Source organism: Egretta garzetta, unplaced genomic scaffold, assembly GCF_000687185.1.
Source record: "Egretta garzetta isolate BGI_Z169 unplaced genomic scaffold, ASM68718v1 scaffold2, whole genome shotgun sequence".
Taxonomy (NCBI): Eukaryota; Metazoa; Chordata; class Aves; order Pelecaniformes; family Ardeidae; genus Egretta; species Egretta garzetta.
The window spans coordinates 4,037,501-4,055,648 of record NW_009258894.1 but is presented as its reverse complement, the minus strand read 5'-3'; the positions used below and the strand labels follow the sequence as shown (position 1 = coordinate 4,055,648).

At 44.9% G+C, this 18,148-nt stretch overlaps 1 protein-coding gene across 2 annotated transcripts in view; it reads left to right on the top strand.

The window, feature by feature from the left end:
* ACTN1 (actinin alpha 1) overlaps positions 1-15,417 on the top strand; it is a 47,122-nt gene extending 31,705 nt beyond the window's left edge. Inside the window, exons 11-20 of one of the 2 annotated variants that reach the window (XM_035889804.1) lie at positions 377-527; positions 2,979-3,087; positions 3,446-3,586; positions 5,547-5,729; positions 6,470-6,604; positions 7,447-7,626; positions 8,558-8,704; positions 11,306-11,371; positions 12,651-12,809; positions 14,581-15,417. In XM_035889804.1, the coding sequence (XP_035745697.1) occupies positions 377-527; positions 2,979-3,087; positions 3,446-3,586; positions 5,547-5,729; positions 6,470-6,604; positions 7,447-7,626; positions 8,558-8,704; positions 11,306-11,371; positions 12,651-12,809; positions 14,581-14,739 (1,430 nt within the window). In that variant the 3' untranslated portion in view covers positions 14,740-15,417. Of the gene's footprint in view, positions 1-376; positions 528-2,978; positions 3,088-3,445; positions 3,587-5,546; positions 5,730-6,469; positions 6,605-7,446; positions 7,627-8,557; positions 8,705-10,679; positions 10,761-11,305; positions 11,372-12,650; positions 12,810-14,580 lie in introns of both variants that reach the window. The other variant, XM_009634185.2, reaches the window with a different exon arrangement.
* Positions 15,418-18,148: the final 2,731 nt, after the last annotated feature.

Genomic DNA, 18,148 nt, shown 5'->3' with positions numbered 1-18,148 from the left:
CTGCTGCAAAGTGAGAATTTTGAATAGAAAAGTGCTACAGAGCAGAGGAAAAGTTACTGTACAGTGAATGCTACAGTTGGCATTTACAGGACCAGCATAGACCAGTTTGCACATACTGAGATGCGTCCAGTATAAACTGTGACAGCACTGGCTTGAGCTGCACTATGTGCCCTTCTCTATTGTTAATAGCAAAGTCACACTCCGTGGTTTGAAAGTGAGGATTGTGCATCTCTAGGCCAGCATGCATGAGGGCAAGCCTCGGGCAGGGTGTCTGGAGTGGGGCAGATGCCCTTCTGAGGCGCCTCTGTGGAGGGGAGCTGGCTTTGGGGCATTGGGTCCTGTCCTTCATTCTCCTGTCCTTTGGCTCCCTCCCCAGGTAAGGAAGCAATGCTGCAGCAGAAGGATTACGAAACTGCTACCCTCTCGGAGATAAAGGCCCTGCTGAAGAAACATGAGGCCTTTGAGAGCGACCTGGCTGCACACCAGGACCGCGTGGAACAGATTGCTGCTATTGCACAAGAGCTGAAGTACGGCACCCCAGCGCACGTCCCATCCTTGGGGCCAGAGAGGCTTAATCAGCTTTGCCCTCCGCCCTCTGGAGAGCCATAAATCAATCCCCATACAAAAATGTTGGGAAGTCCCAGTGTTTCCAAACAGTATCTAGGATACTGCTCTCCAGTATCCGGACACACCAGAAGAGCAGGCCAGAAAATGGATGAGTCGTGGGTGCTGATGAGGGGGCGGCAGAGTTATATTCCCAAGCCAAGTTTCCATCCTCTTCCAGCTTGTTATGCTGCTGTGAACCCTTTCCTAAAGAGTCTGACCTGCTGCTGGCGCCTGCTAGGTTTCAGAGTTGTAACACTGTCGTACTTTTCCAGGAACAGAAGGAAACAGCAGAGGATAGCAGGCTCTGAGTTTGTTCTCTTTTATCGAAAAAATCGCCCTTATTCTGGCAGGAAAAAAATAATCTGCTGATGCTTAAGCCCATGGTGGCCTCTGCTGCCACACCAAGTCCTTTGGCCCAAGAGTACTGCACCATGTGTACTCTGGTTCGCACTTGCTAAAGGGCATCCTCGTAGCAGCTCAGCTCCCTCCCTGCTTCCCCCAGCTTGGAAACTTTCACCTCCTTTTCCTGGAGTGACGAGTGACGCAGGTTACCAGGAGAAATGGGGTCTCCTCAGGGCGGGAGGTTGATTTCTAGGAGTAGCAGGGAGGTTAAGAGCTGGCCTCTGCAGCACAGGGAGAGAGATTTTGTAACCCTGCATGTTTCTTGGCAAAAACAGTCTGAACAACTTGGCTTTGACTTTGTTTCCTATTTTAAAAATATTTTTATATTACACTGGCCTATCTCAAGTTAGTGTCTGGGCCAAGATCAGTACTCTTGGGCTGAAGGACTGTTTTTCTCCAAAAAATCAGGATTATTGGATCAAGATCATTATCTCCTTTAACAACACAGATTTACAGAATTGCTCCCTTGTCTGCTGGAGGATTGACCTTGGAACAGGAGGAGGGTTCAAGGCAATCCTCTGTGTCAGTAAGATTAAAACTGAGGCTGGCTAATCAGCCAGCATTTGCTGAACTGCGGCTTCCAAAGCACATGCTATGTGCCAGCCAAAGCAGCTGCAGCTCTGAGAGCAACAGGGAAGGCTGGGCCCTAAGCTAGGGGAGAGGTGATTTCTTCCAAAGTGTGAGAACAGTGGGTTCTGCCATCCTTCCAAAAGCCATCTTCCATTTCAGCAAAGAGGCCATGCCCTGAAAAACCATGGCTGAGGTCTTTTCTTCCCCAGAGATACACTGCCAGGGAGATGGAGAGGGTGTGGAGGAAGCCACTGCAGCTGCTCGTGCCAGGCGTGTTTGGGGGCACAGCATATTCCCCTCCCCAGCAGTAGTGGTCCAGCACAGGTGCATTACAAGCCAGGCTTTCAGAAGCAGTTCTTTCATCTGCCATGCTGGCTCTGCAGCAAAGTAGATCAAGTAACTGATCTGGATTAAAAACCTAGCAAAGAAGTTATTTTTAGCCCAAATCAGTTTCCTGACTAGTTTACTGCAAGACTCTACCAACGGTTGTGCCCACACACCTCAGGGGGGCAATACAATGGTGGGAAGAAAAAAGGCTAGGGGAAGCAAGAGAGAACAGTTTAATCTGCGTTAGCGAAATGCTCATCAGTTGGCCCAGGGTCACTCAGTAGCCCAGTGAGTTGTAGTGCTTTCTCTTGGGAGGCTGACCCTTCCCAGCATGGCTGATCTCCCTCTGTCTGCAGGTTTCTCCCTCTTTCACCATGTGCAGAACCAAGAGCACAAAGCAATACAAGACAGCAAGCTTCAGCTTACCCTCGTGCTCTCCTTTCCCCAGCCGTACCCTTACCAGCCCATCTTCCATGAGTGCCAGCCTATAGACATCTCAGCAAAGCACTCCCTGTCAGAAAAAGAAGACAGAAACCTACACTGTAATTCTGGAATTGTCCTAAATAAATTAGTGGATTGTGTAAATTAGCTATTCCTTGCCATCCACACTATGCAACTTTTAGATCAATCTTAAGCAGTTTCTCTGCATTCATAATAAAGTGTTTGCTGCCCATTCTGATGTACAAGATGTGCGTAGTTAGCCTGCATGATGCTCTTAAACAGCATACAGCGGCATATTGCTCTGCTCATAATCTGCTTATTCCCAATTTGAGTAAAAGTCTGTACTCCCTTCCCCCGTTGCCAAGTTATTCCCATCAGGCAGCCAGCACCAGTGTTTGTTGAGGCCTTGGGTGGTGGTTGGTTTTTTTTCCTGTTCTGTGATGTTGATGTACCATAACATACAGCATCTCCAAAATCAGATACTGCTGTCTTCCTGGCTCGCTTTACTTGCAGAGACGATGAGCTCTTTGTCTGAATCTGTCCTCAAGGCTGATAAAGATTTCTAATGGGTTTCTCCTTCTCCAGAAGGTCATTATTTGACTACTTGTCCTTTTTTTCCCTACCCCTTATAGTGAGTTGGACTATTACGACTCTCCCAGTGTCAATGCCAGGTGCCAGAAGATCTGCGATCAGTGGGATAATCTGGGTGCCCTAACCCAGAAACGTAGAGAAGCCTTGGAGGTGAGACGTTACAAGTTGCGCCTTTGGGTGGGTAGGTCATTTGTGGGAAGCAAGCTGCAGTGGGCATGAGCAACCAATTTCAGCAATTTTGTGTGCTCCTAGAACATCCAGGACTGTAAACAAGGGCTACATTTCATTATATTTAGCCTGCTTTTCCCCTTACAGCTCAATTATGGTGCCGTTCATTTGTTCAGGTTATTGATTTATTTCTACTTTTCTGTGTTTTGTAATTTCGTTGTTCTTGAAAAGACTGTTTTGTTTTATTTGAAAGGACCTCAGATTTTTCCCTCAGGGGAAAAAATCCATCCTGTGTATAATCTAACTATCTTTCCTTACTTTCTTTTTTGTGTGTGCCCAGAGGACAGAGAAGCTACTGGAAACAATTGACCAGTTGTACTTGGAATATGCCAAACGAGCTGCCCCTTTCAATAACTGGATGGAAGGGGCCATGGAGGACCTGCAGGACACGTTCATTGTTCACACCATTGAGGAGATCCAGGTACAGAGCAGTCATTTGCACCAGTCAGGCTGGGATAGAGAGAAGTCAGGGGTCTCCTGGATTTGTAGTGGTGCCGAATTTGTAGGTCATGTTTTGGTGCTTCCACTCTAGTGAGTGCTCTTTAGCAAGAGAAACAAAAAGGAGTATGTTTTTCTTTTATTTCCTCAAAAAAAAATGGATCTGAATAGGTATGAAACATGCTCACACCATCTTAGTTGGACACAAGTGGATTTTTCAGTGTAACGCCACAGTCTTATTAATGAAAGCCTGAAAAGAGAATCTTTTAGGGTCTTGTGGGGTTTTTTTAACCCACGTGAGCAAAGCTTAGTGCTGCTCACAGGTTCTGCAGGTCAGTTGTCCCATGTAACGTCAAGTCCAGATCATTTGGTCCTATGTGATAGGATGTGCCGTGGGGGCAGTTGTCGAGCTGCCAGCTGGGTTTCGTTGCTGAGCAGAAGAAATATCAGAATTGTCCACTTTGGTGGAGTGCCATTTGAAGCAAAAGTTTTCTTGCCTCCTGCAAGACAAAGAGAGGCATTATCTTAGTTTCCCCCCTTCTGAAAGGGTGTTACGAAAGCAACTTGATGTATCTACAGGTAATTTTCAGGCCTTTGAGAGCAGGAATTATTCTTCCCTGGGTTGCAGTGGTGACTTCTGTCTCCTGCTTGATGGGCATGAAAAGAATCCAAGACAGCTCTTTGCAGGAATGGCTGACAGCAACATGGCCATCAGTGAGGCAGCAAATGGGAGACTAACAGGGGACACTAGGCAGCCAGGCGGTGGAGGGGTAGTGAGGTAGCCTGGTATCAGCTCTGTTACTGAGCTGCTACCTGTCTCTTCTGCCCTTCCCTCTTGAACAAAGAGGTTTATTAAGTCTTTCATAATGCAGAACAAATCTGAACAGCATTTAAACACTTCCATCATTTCTTTGTGACTGTTTGCAGTATCTTTCCCAGCCCCCCAGACTTGCATTACATCTCTATGGTCACTGCAGCAGCTGCGAAGTAATGAGTCACCCTGTAAGGAAGCAATTTTACAAAAAGTAGTTACAATGTGTGTGTTGTAAGAGAGTGGTCAATCATGCGGTTTACTTTCATTCTCTCTTCTGTCTACACTGTTCCCTCGATTATCCCTGCACATGCCTCTCTGTCCCCCATTTGTTTTGCTGCCTTTTTCCCTGTGTTTGCTTCCCTAGTCTTGATCTTCCAGGCTTCTGGAATGAAGTACCTTAAAGGCCTGTAGAAGCAGTGGGAGATGAGCCAGGACCAATTGGCTTGTCAGCTGTCCACAAACTGCCAGCAAGCGTGCCCCCACCATCGGTCCTTGGAGGACAACCTGGGCACTGCAGCAAGATGGGGAACAGAAAGGGCTGTTGTGTTCAGGGAGAAGCAGCTGGTTTTCAGCAACAGGAGCATATGTTGCCTGTGCGAGTTTGCTGTTGGCTGGAAGACCTTCACCTAGCTCTAACTGAGTCTGATCAGACTGAAGCTGGCTCACAGTATTCATCTGCAGTTGTCGTAGGTCTATAACTAGTACATACCTAGTGGAAGAAGAAAAACATGGTGCATTTACACTAGTGAGACATGACTGCTTTAAAGTGATGCTAGTAGATAGATCTCCTTCCCAAAGGGGCTGACAGGCAGTCACTCAGCAGTGTTGGAGAAATAGTTCCCCCTAAATTATGAGCCAGAATTATTCCGCCATTTTTTGTGATGTGATCTCTGTCTCTGGTCAACCTGGGACAGAAACAGAGGGAAAACAAGACTTCGCATCATTTAGTTGCTTAAAACAGCCTGTTTAGTCATGCTGAGAGAACCTGAAAAATGTATTAGAGAAGCCTGCTTTGTATCCTGGGAATCTGTGAGCTTTTGCAGTTGCTTCTGCAGGGACACATTTGCTGAAGAGGCTATTCAGTAACTAATGCTCTCGCCCTCCCTTTGCTGCTGCCTTCCTTCTGCAGGGATTGACCACAGCCCATGAACAGTTCAAAGCCACTTTGCCAGATGCCGACAAGGAGCGACAGGCTATCCTGGGAATCCACAATGAAGTCTCAAAGATTGTCCAGACATACCATGTCAACATGGCAGGAACGAATCCTTACACTACGATCACCCCACACGAGATCAATGGCAAATGGGAACACGTGAGTTCTTTCCAACCTTGCAAGTTAGTGTAGGAGGATGTCTCTGCTCTATCACTGGGGCCCTGGGAAGTGGATTATTTACTCTTCGTTTACCCTCTCATGCTTACTGCTGAGCTTTCTTTTTTTTTTTTGGTCTTTTTTTTTGGCTTAATTGCAACGTGCAATTGAAAGTGGAAGAGATCTTTCATATAAATATCTAAGGGGTGTCAGATCCCCTTTACTTGCTATTTTTAGAGTGAAAGATGCTAAATTAAAAGCTTTGAGGTTTTTAGTCCTCCATTGACCTGGCAAGCAAGTAAGTATGGCATGTGAATCAGTGTCCTTTTTTACCATTCAACCCTTCAGATGTTTTATCTCTGCAGCCAAGTAGCCTTCCCTTGCTGTAATCCTAAAAGAGCAGCAACTCTCCATACCAGCTGTGCTGATGGTTCTTAGTACCAAAGAGATCACCAGTGAGATCTGTACAGGGTCCTGCGATCCAGTTAACATGAGCCACCAAAAAACCCAAGTAATGAGTGGAAGCTTCTTCTGGTCTTCCATGGCCTGAGATGAGTTTGCAGCGTGCATTGTACAGCAGATAGGGTTCACATACCATGAGCCTTCCCACCATGTCCTAAACCATATGACTCCTTGTTTTCAGTGCAAACACCCGCTCCTCCTTTCCTTGCAGCAATTTCTACATCTACTGTATGTGTGCCTTTATATGTGTCAACTGCACACTTTGTTACTCTTTGCTGTAGGTGCGGCAACTGGTTCCCAGAAGGGATCAGGCCCTGATGGAAGAACATGCTCGCCAGCAGCAAAATGAACGACTTCGTAAACAGTTTGGTGCACAGGCAAATGTCATTGGACCCTGGATCCAGACCAAGATGGAGGTAGTGCTTTGCTCATTCTGAAACAGTCTGTTTTCCTCTGTGACCTTCACTGATATTCTTATCCTTGGTCTTTCTTGACCACTGCCATGGTCATTCTTCCTTCTGGTTACACGAGAAACTTTCATAGACAATACGGAGAATCCCAAGACTGATGTCAGTTACTGAAGTGCTTGTACTTTTCTTCCCCTAACTCTTTAGCACAGAGATAAAAAACATGACTTAAAATGGGGAACACTGGTATTTTAATAGAGTTGTGTTTCTATGCAGCAAGTTAAAGACCCCGTCAGAAGCATATTTTGTGTAACTGCTTTCACAGCAATGGTCTTGATACACATGACAGAATAAATACAATTAGCATATCAAACATCAGCAGAGGAGATGTATTTTTAAGGGAGATCTTCTCTCTTTAGGTAAGATTTGAGTTAAAAGAATTGAAGTTCATTAAATGGAAAAATACGAAGCTGTTACTGATGGCAGGGAGCTGTAAAGAAGAGAGCAATTACAGAAATATGTCTGTTTGAAGGGACTAAGTTAGTGGCAGTACATCAGAAAAAGGTCTGGCTTGGTACATTACTGGCTTACAGGCCACAGTTTCCTTTTTTTTTTTTTTTTTTGTATCCTTGTATTAGACATCTCATGTGACTCACCTCACTTGGAAAATATTCAGGGCTCTGCTTAGAATTTTTGCTGACACTGTCTCGGCTCATTTAAAGTAACTGCTCCATGAGATACTTTTTTTGAATCATCATCCTGTGTGAGTGTGAAATAGCTGCAATAAATGTCAAGCATGTTGAGGCTTGTCCTTCCAATGGAGTCTAACTCCTTTGGCTTTGCTAATGCAGGAGATTGGCCGCATTTCAATAGAGATGCACGGGACCCTGGAGGACCAGCTCAACCACTTGCGGCAGTATGAGAAAAGCATTGTGAATTACAAACCAAAGATTGACCAGTTGGAAGGAGACCACCAACAGATCCAGGAAGCGCTTATCTTTGACAACAAGCACACCAACTACACTATGGAGGTAAAAGCTTTGGCAGCAGATCAGACAGCCTCATCTGCTGTGGCCAGTTAGCATCAGCCCCGTCTAGCTCTGGCAACGTGTTGTGATTCTCAGGAAAATGGGAGAGCTTGACAACATGGCCAAGCATGCAAAAACATGTTGCTGAATTTTTTTTTTTTTTGCCTTGCTGTACTTCATACCAACCCATTCCAATGTACTTCCAAATACAGACAATAGAAATAACCTGAATGAGATCAACAGTATTGCTTGAAAAATTGGCTGATCTCATTTCTCCTGCCACCCGATTGTGGCAGCCTGTTAGCTGGGAATAGAAAGACCAGGGGGATGCTGGTGATTTTGAGCTGCCACAGCCTAGCAGAAGAAAAAAGTCCAACAAAAGCTTTTTAAAATCAGAGTCTGGCTTTCTGTTGACAACGTGAGGTTTCTTGGAAGCAATCTGAGTTCAACATGAGTCCAGCAGAACACAGACGGGCTTTGAAACTTGTCTTTTGGTTTCTGGCCAGCTCTCCATTAAGCAACAGCAGAGGCAGTGGAGGACCAGTGTCTTCCAAGGACTGTGGTTTGTTTATTTTCTTGGTAAGGAAAGTTTTCTGCCCAACTAAGTCCTAGAAGCACTGGGTTTGATTCTTATTTGTGTTAAAGGCCCCCTATATGTTGCTCTGACAAGACAAAGGAACTTTGCAATAGAACCAAGACTTTCTTAAGATCAGGAATTGGCCTCTTCGGTGGTTTTTTCAGTCAAAATTCATATTGTAAACATCTGGTTGGCTCACACTGCAGATTGGAAGGAAGCTTTTCTGAGCAAATGGACTTCTCCTGCCTTGGCCACCAAGATCATTTAGTTTGCAACAAGTGGCACATTCGATCCACTGGCCTCAGAGGCAGGAGAGCTACTGTTTAATTGTGAAATTGTCCTGTCCTCTTTTTCCAGCATATCCGAGTGGGCTGGGAGCAGTTACTAACAACAATTGCTAGAACCATCAACGAAGTGGAAAACCAGATTCTGACCCGTGATGCCAAAGGAATCAGCCAGGAACAGATGAACGAGTTCCGGGCTTCTTTCAACCATTTTGACAGGGTAAGTCAGTGCTGACTGCAGCTTGGTAAGCTACAAGCTTCCATGTAGACTGTGCAGTGCAATGAAAAACAGAGAGTCACTGTGATAGAGCTAGATCAATAGAAGATATTTCATTCTTAAAAACGCCACTCCTGTGGAGCAGTTGTTCCTGTGAAGACTGCTAAGTGATCATTAGGCTGGGAGGAGAAGTGTATCTTCACAGGAAACTGGTAAGTTTCCTGATAAGCTAAAGTTTGAAGGCTTGTTTAGGAAATTAGAATTTTATCCCATCTTCTTCAGAGAGCAGATTATTATCTTGATTTATAAAATTGTTTGCAGCAGCTGTCCTCCACTCTGACATACCACCACATAAACCTGTATTGAAGAAACCAGTATTGCTTTTGTATGAAGCAAACAGGAGGATCTGTACACACCACAGCATTGCATGACGTAGATAAACCGTGATGTAAAGCCTGCCTTGCCTTACTGTGGAAATACATGCCAAGGCACTAACAGGCACAGTAAGAAAGGAATTCCTTAAAGGAAATTCTCCTCCCCTCAGTTTGCCAGCCTGTCTGCAGCTCTTCCTTCTACAACCCTCATCACAAAGGTGTCATGCAGGGAAGCAGAGACAGCAGCCCAAGCCTGAAACCAGCTCCATTGTCAACCTCTTCAACATTCTCTGGAAATCCATAAGCAGCCTGCAGAGATACTAAGCCAGTGGTGCAAATATAGGTTGCTCTCCACCACTTGCTGCAACAGCCAGACTGTTTGAAGGGTCTCCAGAAAACAGGGCTGCAGCCTGCCCTCAGAGATTGGCAACACTGTCAGTTTGCTGAACGCTGGCTATTTCAGCCCTTCTCTAGCTGCCTAAGAAAAACAAAAAACATGGCTTCTTTTCTTAGCAGAGGGACCTGTAAAGCCCTGTAGATTTTCTATTTTGGCCTTCATATCGCTTGCCTCTTCCTCTACAACAGTCTGAATGATAATGCAGAGAGAACGGGGGTTTTCCCATCTTCAGCTGTGTATTTGATTTATGAAGGCTTAATGCTGACTTTAAGAGCTGATTTTCTGAGGACAGTCACTTGCAATTGGCTCCACTGTCCTGGCTGTAGCTTCCTTGATCTGGCCAGAGATGGTGGCGGCAGGCAGGGGCTCTTCAGTGCTTGGGGGCTGTCCTGAGCTAAAATTCTGCTGGGTGGATGGTGATTCTCAGTTCCTGTGGTAGGTTGTGTATAATTTAATGGGTACATCCAAACACTGGGGGAGCGGGAAATGAGCAAAGGGAAGAGCAGCTGCCAAGCCGTGTTGTGCTGCACTGTGCAGCAGTGCTGTTTGCAGAGCTAAGCACTTGAAATAGCTTTGCCAGTCAGAGTTCCATCTCACGTGCAGGCCTCATAAATACAGCCATAACACTGCTCCCCTGAGCTTCAGCTGGTTTTCCTTGTCTGTTCCTGGGATGCCCTGACAGCTAAGCTTCCTTGGGTGTGTTGCCAAACATACCTGCCCTCACCTACTCCTTTAGTGGGACTTTTGACTAGAAGATTAAGGCAATGCTTCCCACTGCCTCTGCCTGCTTACCTGCACTCCGGGTTACTAGTGAAACACAGGGCTTCCGGCACTATGGATAACAAGCAGTGACGCAAGTAATTCACCTGGGAGATGGAGATCTTGAGGCTTCTGAGCATCAACTGTTTGACATTCAAATGCTCTCAAGATGTGACGAGCTCTCTGAGAAGGAACTGTTCCAAGAGCATTTTTAGCACATCCTGAAATGTCATTGTGATATCTAATGTTGTGCACTTTTTATTTTTCTTCCCTGTCTTTCTATCTGCATGTCATTCTTCCTCTCCCTCTCTCCTCACCCACTGCATGGTGCACCCATTTGTTGTCCTTCCACCTCCCTTTGATCTCCTCTGTGTCTCCCTTCCTTCTGCCCCACACCATCACCCCACTGGCACTGCATGTCCTGCTGCCTGGCACACCGCATAACCAGGACCACTCCGGCACACTTGGCCCTGAGGAATTCAAAGCGTGTCTCATCAGCTTGGGTTACGATATTGGAAACGATGCACAGGTACTGAATGCTAGTGGTGAACACAGCCAGATGTTAAACTGTGAAAAAATAACAGTTTTTTCCTTTCTTTTCTTGTTTGTCTTAATCCATCTGTCATTGCTGTTCTTGTGTTTGACTATATATGCGTCGCTTTTCTGTACTGCTTCCTCTCTAAATGTACTTTGGTATCTATGCCTTCTTAATTCCCTAATTGTTTGTCTTGAGAGAATTCCTTTTATGTCTTTATTCCATTTCCTTCTGTGTCATTTAACACTCCTTTTCTTGTCCATCCCTCAATCTGTCTTGTTTGATATTTTTATTCCTTTTTTTCCATCATCAATATGTTCCTTGTGTGTAAACTATTCCATGTCCAAAACCACCTTTGCTCCTTCATGGTTTCACAAACTACCTTTCCTCTGTTGTTTTTCATTGTCCTGTAAATCCTTCCTTCCATCTTCTCCCCCGTGAAACTCATTCTTTGTAATGTCTCTTGTGGGTTCATTTCTCCCTGGACTGGTCTCCCTTTTCTCTCTTGGCTTTTTCCATCTTTGCATCATTCCCTGTAGAAGAAGACTGGTATGATGGATTGTGAAGATTTCCGAGCCTGCCTTATCTCCATGGGTTACAATATGGTAATGTAGAGCCCTCTGTCACTCCTGTTCAAAGTGATTCTTGTAGGCACCTTCAAAAATAAAGGGAGAATGTGTAGTGAATGAATCGAGGTAAATACAGCCTTATTTTCCAGAATTAATAGCAGTGGATATTAAATCTAGTATTGGTTGTACGTGTAAATTTCTTCCCTCACAGTGGTAGCTGAAGGCAAAATAATGGAAATCATTGTCTAATTCCTGTGTATTTCAAATAAGAATTATGTTTATCAAACTGTGTAGCTACAAGTGGAAGAAACAATAAACTTCCTTGTATTGGTGCCTGCACTCTGCACAGCACACACAGCCTCCCCAGCCCTAAGTATCAGTTGAACTCGTCTGGAAATATACACCACCTGATTTCTGAATACACTCAAACGCTGCTCCTCTCATTCCTACCATTTATTTCACATCTCTCTTCCTGTACGTGTAAGTAAGTTCAAGTTCCAGTCATCCTCCCCATAGCTTTTCCCTCACCAAAGTACCCACATTAAGATACCTTAGTTACTCTTGAAGGTATACTGTTCTAGATGAGTTAAAGAGCCTGTTCCCAGGGGAATACTTGTCTCTGCTCTCCCCCTCCTCCTTACCTGGGGAGGAAGGAGTCCCAGAGATGAGAACAGATGATCTTTTGTTTATACGCAAAAAAAAAAAAAATGCTGAAAACTACTCTACAAGGTTTTGGCTTCTGTAGCAAACTTCTCTGTAGGATCTTCCCTGTAAAGGCTACTTCCCTGGGCCACTCCAGATATGCAAGTGCTTCTTTCCAAAGCCTGTCTAGTTAAGATGAACCAGATGGTATTAAAGACCCCAGAGATATTTTTTCCAGTAGTTTCTGTTCTGGCAGCTGAAGAGAACTGTAGAAGTTCTGTAAATGAAAGTAAAAGGATTTGAGGAATGCAGATCTTCAAATATTGCTACAGACATCTAGCATGACACGTGTTCCAGAGAAATTTGTGTCTTCCCCTGAAGCCTGTGTGGTATTGTTCCCTGATAGGAGCATTGTCCTAGAGCTAGATGAAGCTGGGTGTTATCCTAGGTCACAGCTGAGAATATTTTATTCCAAAGGACAAATGAGCGGGAAGCATTTGTACATAACAGCAAGCTAAAAAATAATATCCTGTTAAAAACCAGAACAAAACAGAAGTGGTTTCTGTTTGGCTTTGTTTTTCTAGCTGTGAGATACGCTGCTGAACAGTTTCTCCCCACTTTCATAGCACTGCTGCCCAAATGTCCAGGCTTACATGATTCTCTTGTTCTCCAGGGAGAGGCAGAGTTTGCCCGCATCATGAGCATCGTCGACCCTAACCGCTTGGGTGTAGTGACGTTCCAGGCCTTCATCGACTTCATGTCCCGGGAAACAGCAGATACAGATACTGCTGACCAGGTTATGGCTTCCTTCAAGATCCTGGCTGGAGATAAGGTCAGGCTCCACACCTTCCTTTCTTGCATCTGCATTGCTCCTGCTTTCCTTTTTCTCTCTCGTCTCCAAGAGAAAGTGCCGAGGGAAGCACTCTCTAGCGTGGAGGGTATTTTCTCAGGAGCATTGCACAGTGCTGGAGGAGCGCAAGGCTAAAGTGTGTGTTAATGAGCAGCCTGCCAAGGCACTTGGAAGTCCTGTCCAGCTGTCAATCACGACTTTGCTGCCCACTCTTGCTTTAAAAATTTAATTAAAGAGCTTGGTGGCAGTTTGTTATTTTAAAATGTATGAACACATTCAACAGATGGTTCTTGATTAGTCTTGAAAAACTATTAATTACTGGCAGCTGTAAACTTGAGATGATCTTTCTCAGACATACGTGTGTCAGTTGTTACACAATCACTAGATTTCATTGAGGATATGCTGTATCTGCAAGAGGAGCATCTTTTAATCACATAAATGGGTCAAAAATGGGAAAACTTACAGGATGGTGCAAAAAGTATTACTTTTCTAAATTTGCATCATCAGTGGAACCAGCCGATAATAAAGATTGTGCTCTTATTTTTCTTATATAACAATCCCCACTAATCTTTTATGTAATTGAACAAATAATATGTACGTGCAGTATTAATATACCTCCATATTTGCTACTGATTTTATTCATCTCACTCGAAACCTGGGGTACCATTTCTCAGATTGTAATGAGTTACGCTTAAATCCGGTACTGGTTTCCATGTTCCACTAATAATCTTTTCATAATCTGTAATGCAGAAACCCGTGATAGCCATCTTTCAGGCATCTGTCTGACTGAAGCCAGTCCTAATTGCCTGAAAATTCCACATTATTCAGATAAGCTAATTACTGAATGAATAGGTACTTTTGGATACAGTGTTACTTACTAACTCTTTTACTCTGTACAGTACATTCAATATATTTGTCAGTGTTTAATATGCTCTAGTGACTATAACATGAATCAGGCGGTATTTCAAACAAAAAGTCACAGGAGAGAGAGAGAGGGTGTGAAACCTGAACCATTATTCAGATGACTGCAAATACCCATGAGTCAGTCAGCTAAGGACAACAAACTGGTTAGCAAACAGGCAGCTATTGCTGCTTACTGCATGGAAAGAAGCCAAGCTACCTCAGCTGAGCTCAGTGAGTCTCCAGAAGCTGAATTTACATAAGAAGTTTTGCTTGCTTATTAAAAACGTCTGCTGTGAAAGGCAAGGATTGTTGGGGGAACTGTGGAAGCAATACAGAGTGTTTGCTTGTCTGTGTCAGTGCCACCAACTATGGGCTAGTGGGGATGGCTCCTTTGCTTGCTCTGGAGAGAGGGAACAGCAACTCCCAGGCAGTGCAAGCAGCTGTTACCTCCTGCCAGTGGGGGATGGGGTCCAGACGAAATTTCTGCTTCCTCCCATTTGCTTTCCGCAGGACCTCTGCTGTCAATAGGAAGGCACAGTCCTACACTAACAACTCACCTTACTGACCCCTGGGTCTTGTCTTTAGGCGTGCCAGCATCTCTCCTGCAAAAACAATCTTTCTCTCCGTTGCAAAAACCATTTTCTTGTCCAAACGGTAGGGAGTGACTGCGCTTCCTCCCAAGGCGTATGCGCAGAGCGCTCCCTGTGCGGGTGTACAGTACTAGTCCAGTTGTTGGGGTCCTGTCCCTGCCTGTTGTCTGCTGTCCTGGGAGGGGAGGGGGCGGTTGTCCCTCCGAGGAAGGTCAGTTTTCTGAAAGTAACCATTGCCTTATCGTTTGTCCTCGTTGCAGAACTACATCACTGTGGATGAATTACGGCGGGAACTGCCTCCTGATCAGGCTGAATATTGCATTGCTAGAATGGCACCCTACAATGGCCGTGATGCTGTACCCGGTGCCCTGGACTACATGTCCTTCTCCACGGCACTCTACGGCGAAAGTGACCTTTAACTTTTTTCTGTCCCACCACACGCTCCCTCCCCTCTCCCCCGTCCGACACGCCCTTCTTTCTCTTTGCAAAGCAGCCTCTGCTCCGCTCTTTTTTTTGTGTTTCCCTGTTTTGCTTCAGATAACAGATCACGTTTTTAAGTGGGGGGGAGGACATTGACATGGCACCACCTACCTTGCCCTTGAAATGACAGTTTACAAAATTATTTTGTGCAAAAAAGTTAAGTTTTAAAAAGAACAGACATATTTTATTATAGAAAAAGGTATTTTTCTCCACCAGATTGAAACTTAAGAAGAAAATGTTAAAATATTACACCAAATATTTTTTGTTGTGACATAGGAAGTCGAGCACAATGTTACATTCCATCCTTTCCAAAAAGAACCAAACAACAACAAAACGCCACTTGTTCTGTTAACTTTTACATTTGCGTATGTCTCTTTTATCACGTTTATCTTGGGAGGGGGGAAGGCACACAAGTGCATGTGTTTGCTGGTTCACTCATTTCATGAAAATATTTTATGATAAACTTTTGAAATTGCTGTGTTTTCTAGGGAAAAAATAATGTACACAGCTCATGTTTTCATATTTAATTAAAAAATACAACATGCCTCCTATGTTTATCAGTGCACAACTTTTTTTGTTGCTGAGAGTTGTCTGGTTTCAGAACATGAAGCTTGAGAGTTGATAACTTTGATATTGCTTGTCACAAACCATATTAAAAATTTCTTGTGATAACAAATCAAGACTTTATTCATTTGTATAGTAAAATTGTTTAATCCTATTTAGCTGAAACCACAAACACGATGAAGGGAATCCAAAGTGAATGTTTCTTAAATTGAAATTACAGTTCTTTAAAGGTAAACTTCCTTTCCCCCTTAACCTTTTCATTCTTGTTGAATGATGTTGGAATTTGCACAACTTTCTTGCTACTTTAAATTAAAGTCTTATGTAATTTTTAACCATCCCTGATACACCCACATCTCTAGGAAAAATATTCTTGTTATTCCTCAAAAACCAGCACAGAATTAGTTACTAGACCTGTGCAACCAACCAACCACCATATCCTGAACTGTCTGTGAAAAATTCCTCCACTGTTCCATGCTCAGCATTGAGTGTCTCGCTGTTCTTGATACCGCATCTCCTGACATTCTAAATTCTTCCAGAGCCCTCAAGATCCATCTTTGTAGTGGACATTCGAAAGAAACCAGCCTTCAGAACAACTCCCCCGGGACATTTAATGAGTCATAAAGTACACACGCACGCACGCACATGCGCCTGAAAATCAGCAAAGGGAAGCAGCTAATCTCTTCCCAGCCGTCTCATATTACAGGTGCGTTTCCTGCCCTCCCACAGCTTTTTTAGGAAACGTGGAGTTAGGAGCAAAAAACTGCATTACTGCTTCATGACGTGTTTTGAGTGAGTGTTTTTTTAGGCATAACCACACACTGCTGTCCCCAGTCCCGAAGGCAGTTTTTATTTTGAAGTAACGACTGAAGGAGCAGAGAATTCATGCGCAGATTCACAGGAAGCATTGCCCTCTGTTCCCCGGGGCAGAGCTAAGGCCTGGGGAAGACACTGTACATTGTGGGCTGGGGTTCAGCACCGCTTTCTGGCTTATTCCTGACCTCAAGTAGGACACAGTAAAAAAGGAGAGCAGCGTGTGTGATGATGTGATGTACCCCAACCTGACGGTATCTGCACACTGTGTTTGGGAGAGGGGATGCTAATCTCTGCTGCCGCACTTGCCCCAGGAGGCGCCGAGATCTGTGTTCTCCTGTAGGCTGGATGACGCGTTCGCAGAGGGTATGCAAGTGAGCGGCGTGTAGCTTCATACCTAGAGAAGGCCAGACTGCGCTCGCCACAGTTTGTCTTCAAAGGTTGAAGCAGAGACAGTTCCTGTAACTTACCTATAATTGCCTTGTTAATGAGTGCTGGAGTTGAGCTGAAGCTGAGTTTCCTGTGTTGTTGTAACTCACGATGCCGAGCAGTCTGGAGGGGTCAATACGCATTTGCCAGCAACACAGGACTTGCAGCTACATCAGTACTTAATCCACTTGCAAGATAGGCCCACTTTCAGCTACATTGCGACAAGGCTGCTACAAATGGGACTGTCCTCTTCAAAGGTACGGAGTGCCGATTCCATCTCTGTGTTTTAACGTACATAACAGGTTATCTGTTTGAAAACTGAAACAGGAGAGAGGATGACTACGGGCACAAGCAGATAATCTATATTGAAGTTTGCCCCAGAGCACCCATTGCCCTTGCTTCAAGAGCCCTCTTTCCTCTTCCACAGTAGCTGCCTTGTCCTTGGTTTGCTGCACCTGGAAAAGGACATTTGCACTGTCAAACAAACTGAGGTTCTCTGTGGCTTGTACCCATACCAGGGGGTGAGGGGAATATCCGTCAGGGTATTAAATGACTATTGTCTGGAGAAAAGACCCATGTTATTTTGAAATAGGGCTGGAAAAAGAGCATAGGTGCATGGGCCATCACCTTGGGCCCGGGTCTGCTACCACTCAGAATGGAGCCAAATTATTTGGAACGACCCTGGTGACAGTGCTCTGCAAGTCTGTGCTTGGGAATGCCAGAAATTTTTACAAAATCTTTTTTCTGAGCTGCAGTGGTATTGCATGCTGTGACTGGGCTTCATGTAAAAGCCCAGCAGGGTGTTAAGTATTCATAGTTTTGTGAGACAGAAGGAAAAGAGGTGGCTCGGCCCTGCTCGCACCACAAGCTGTGGGCAGCGTGTGGGCTCCAGCCTCGCTAGCGCTGCTCCATTGGCACCACAGCACCACATCCTTTGGTGAAGTTGAGGTGTTGACAGCACCAGAAGGGCCTCTCCTGTGCTCCTGAGTAGCTGAACAGAGTTCAAAATGTTGGCAGTAGGTGTGTCTAAAATTTTAGGCACAGGTACTTCAGCTTCGGTGGCACGGCCTTTGACAAACTGGCTAGAGCCGGGTCTTTCCCTCTAGGCTGTAGGTACGGCCTCCCCGTTCCCACCCCACCCAAGGAGGAGCACTGGGATGCTGCAACACGTTCACCTTCCTCATACACAGCACAAGACGTATCTTGCAATCGTGTGGCCTAACAGTCTCTGGCAGTTAGCATGCTGAAATTTGAAAACAGCATTTTGTGTTAGGCTCATGGTTTTGCAGCTAACGTGCCATTCTTCAGCCAAGTCCTGACGTCAGCCTTGATGAAATTCATCTCTGGAAGCAGCTGTTTGCAGCTCAGTGACTGCCCCTTCCCCTGCCAAGAAGAGAAGATGCGGAATCCACTAAAAGCTCACATCCCCTGTTTGGGGACGAACTCTTTTCATCCGTCTGCCATACTCAATTTTTCAGGCACAAAAATTGAAATAATGCTTTCCCAAGAAACTAACCATTTTCCTTTCATGGTGTTGACATCTTT